Here is a 3222-nt window from a genome sequence, read left to right as displayed (position 1 = left end):
GTAGCTGAGATTTTTAGTATGAATGTGAGATTGTTCTTGCTTATGTCATTAAAAATAAAACTGTGATCGGTCAAAAAAAAAATATCCCAATATACACAGCAGTCTCCTTCTCCTTGACTTTAAACAAGGCTTCTCCACGTTTCCTTTCTCTTTCTCCTTATGCTTCTGTTGCTTATGTTACAAATAAAGCTGTACCTTGTATTTCATCTGATTCAAAACATATATGTCTCATTTTTCTGCAGTTCATATGACTCTACGTGAAAACAGCCACGAAAGCATTTTCATTAACAAAAAAAAAAAGACAAATAGGATATATAAGCGTATTCTATGAGAGGAATCTTCAACTTCTTCAGACCTACCATTTGGGTGTCCTGGGATATCCAGCTATCTCCTCAGGGAAGCATTACTGGGAAGTAGACGTGTCTAGAAGTGATGCCTGGCTCCTCGGATTAAATGATGGAAAATGTGCTCAACCTCAACTTCATTCAAAGGATGAAATGGGCTTCAAAACAAAACATTATTCTAATGTTAAACAAAATGTAATGTATCAGCCTAAATGTGGCTACTGGGTTATAGGGCTGACGAATGGGTCTGTATACAATGCCTTTGATGAGTGTTCTATCACCCACAATTCCAGTGTCCTGGCCCTCTCTCTGCCTAGTCCTCCCAGTCGTGTTGGAGTTTTCCTGGACCGGGAAGCTTGCACTCTCTCATTTTATGATGTTTCTCGCTATGGAGCTCTCATCTATAGGTTCTATGACCCTGCCTTCCCTGGTAAAGTCTACCCATATTTTAATCCTATGAATTGTTCAGAGCCAATAACAGTATGCGGTCCACCATCTTAAACCCACACCTATACAGTGCAGTGCCCCCATGTCTGGTGTATCTCATGTGCCAGAGCTCCCCTGCATCATTCTAACTTCTTTTGTCTTGGGCCCTTTATTTTAATGACCTTCACTTCTAACTATAAACAGGTGTGGACTCATTACCTTGATCCAGTTGCTTCTCTACTCACAAGATGATTACTCTCATTTGTGATTTCCCATATTCCCAAAGAAAATGGCTGCTTCTTCACTAAGTGAGAGAGCCTCTGCTAGCACCATCTCTGTAGGAACACAGTCAAAAGAATGACTCACAGCAAACAACATCCTAGGGACCTCTAATAGAGGACCCAGAAAAAAGAAAGAGGGCCTTTTACCTCAAGGACAGTTTGTTCTCTGGATTTCTTTGGAAGTAATTTTGTGCCTCCTGCAAAAAGAACATATGTGTTCAATTTATAAGACATATTTATTCTTGTTGGATGTCAGAACATAGCTATAGAACCTATGCCTGTGCAAGGATATACTCATGCCAGCCTCAATGGACACTGGTTCTGCATACGGGCTTGTGCCTTAATTTTGTGCTTTCTAAGGTATAATCTATAGTATAATGCCAGACAATTGTGTTTATATGGTCTGACCTGAGACAATTGTAGTCAAGGTTTGTTAATATTTAGTATGTTCTTACTGGTATTTATTTGCATGTTTTTCTGATTTGGTTCTTCTGAACTCCAACAACTTTCCTGCTTGCTTTTGTACATTCACGTAAAAGCACAGTGAAGCTGAAGTAAAGTTGTCTGCAGTGTTAGGCTGTAGTCCCCCATTCTTTAAGATTTTCAAACCGCAGGTCTTACAGACAGAACTACCTAGGTCCACAACAGTAGACACTCCTTCCTTTTTGTGGTGCCAGAGATAAAAGCCAGGGCTTCCTGTGTGCTTATGAGTTGCTCTACCACTGAGTGACTTGCCTCTTCTTTGTCAGGTCTCCATAACTTATTCTTTCTCTCACTGATAAAAGATGAAAGAAAGTTCTCCAGAATGTCTACCAGTTTTGAAATTTATATGTAGGAATCTCTTACTAAGGATTGGGCCTTAGCAGGAGGGCAGTTTAACCACAATGCTTGTGTTTCATCAAATAGTTAAGAAGGAAACATCTCAAATGATATCTACTAAGAACATGTGTGGAGAGTATACAGGTTCCAATCCTGCCTCTCCACATAGCAGTACAACCCTGAATAACATTCCCTAAAGCCTGTGTATGCTTGCTTGTTTGGTTTTATTTTTTATTTCATTTTTTGTTTTTGTTTTTCAGTTTTGGTAAAATAGTGCACCTATATTGCAGGTCATTGTAGAAAAATAAATTTGAAATCTTTAGAAGACTCTGAGAGTAAAATCCCTTTCCTCTATGAGTGATGAGCTGTGTTCATTTTCTCAGACTCTCTTGGCTGAAGAAGGCAGCTAGCTCTGACAGATGAATCTCTCACTCCACAAATATGCTATAGAACACCTAGGCAGAAGCACATATACAAATGAAAAGGATTATGTAATTTTTAGTAAGAGAAGAAGTTCAATACTTATAATACATCCAGTGTACATTCAGTAGGTATTGGTTGTGCTAATTACTGGGTAGATGTTCTGTGTGACACTGTGTGACTGGGGAAACTAAGGTGTAGATCTTCTCATGTCTGGATGTTAGGTCCTGGAAGCTGCCACCAAGACTACTCTAATATGTTGTAGATATCTATGATTTTTTTGGTTTTCACACTTATTTTTTGAAAGGATATTTGTTTTGCTGTATTCGTTATCAAGTCTATGATTTTCCATTTTGCAAAGAATGATAATGATGACAATGATACCCATAACTGTATCTTCTGTTGTGTTGTAAAATGTAAACAATAGAATGTTTCTAGGAACTCACTGTTTGTAGCATGTAAGAGGTATCTGATATGGTATCTGTTAAGTTTTTTCTCCCTGTTGATGTGACCATAATAAAGTATCATTGAGATGACAAACAGATGTTGCCATGATTGCTTTGATACAATCCCAGGACTAAGGAGACAGGAAGACTGCAGAACATTTGAGGCCACTCTCAGTTACACAGAAGACCTTGCTATGGTTGGGTTTGGCTTGCTTTGCTTTTATGTTGAGGTTTAAAATACATAGCAATAGAACAAAACTCAACACCTTTAAAGGAGAATGTGGTAGGCTGTAAATAGGAGAGGAGGTTCAAGGGGACTCTGTGAAGAATTATTGGGAAATTGAGTTTTTTTAAAGATCCATATTGACATAAACAGACAGAGACATAGAAGACACATCATAGGTTGTGGTTCTCAGAGATGTTGAGGTCACAGCACAGTAGAAGACTGAATGGAGGAATCTCTGTAAAGCATGAAAGCAAGGAAGA

The 3222-nt window shown here is 38.5% G+C and overlaps 1 protein-coding gene across 1 annotated transcript; it reads left to right on the top strand.

Moving 5' to 3' along the window:
- Nucleotides 1-251: 251 nt before the first annotated feature.
- On the top strand, nt 252-2830 carry LOC116104669 (tripartite motif-containing protein 30A-like; the record flags this gene model as incomplete). The annotated part of the gene is made up of 1 exon (XM_031391162.1): nt 252-2830. A coding segment is annotated over one exon (594 nt), but the record flags the coding sequence as incomplete, so codon positions are not given.
- Between the last annotated feature and the right edge of the window lie 392 nt (nt 2831-3222).

This window comes from Mastomys coucha, unplaced genomic scaffold (genome assembly GCF_008632895.1).
Source record: "Mastomys coucha isolate ucsf_1 unplaced genomic scaffold, UCSF_Mcou_1 pScaffold22, whole genome shotgun sequence".
Taxonomy (NCBI): domain Eukaryota; kingdom Metazoa; phylum Chordata; class Mammalia; order Rodentia; family Muridae; genus Mastomys; species Mastomys coucha.
This window is presented reverse-complemented; position numbering and strand designations above follow the sequence as displayed.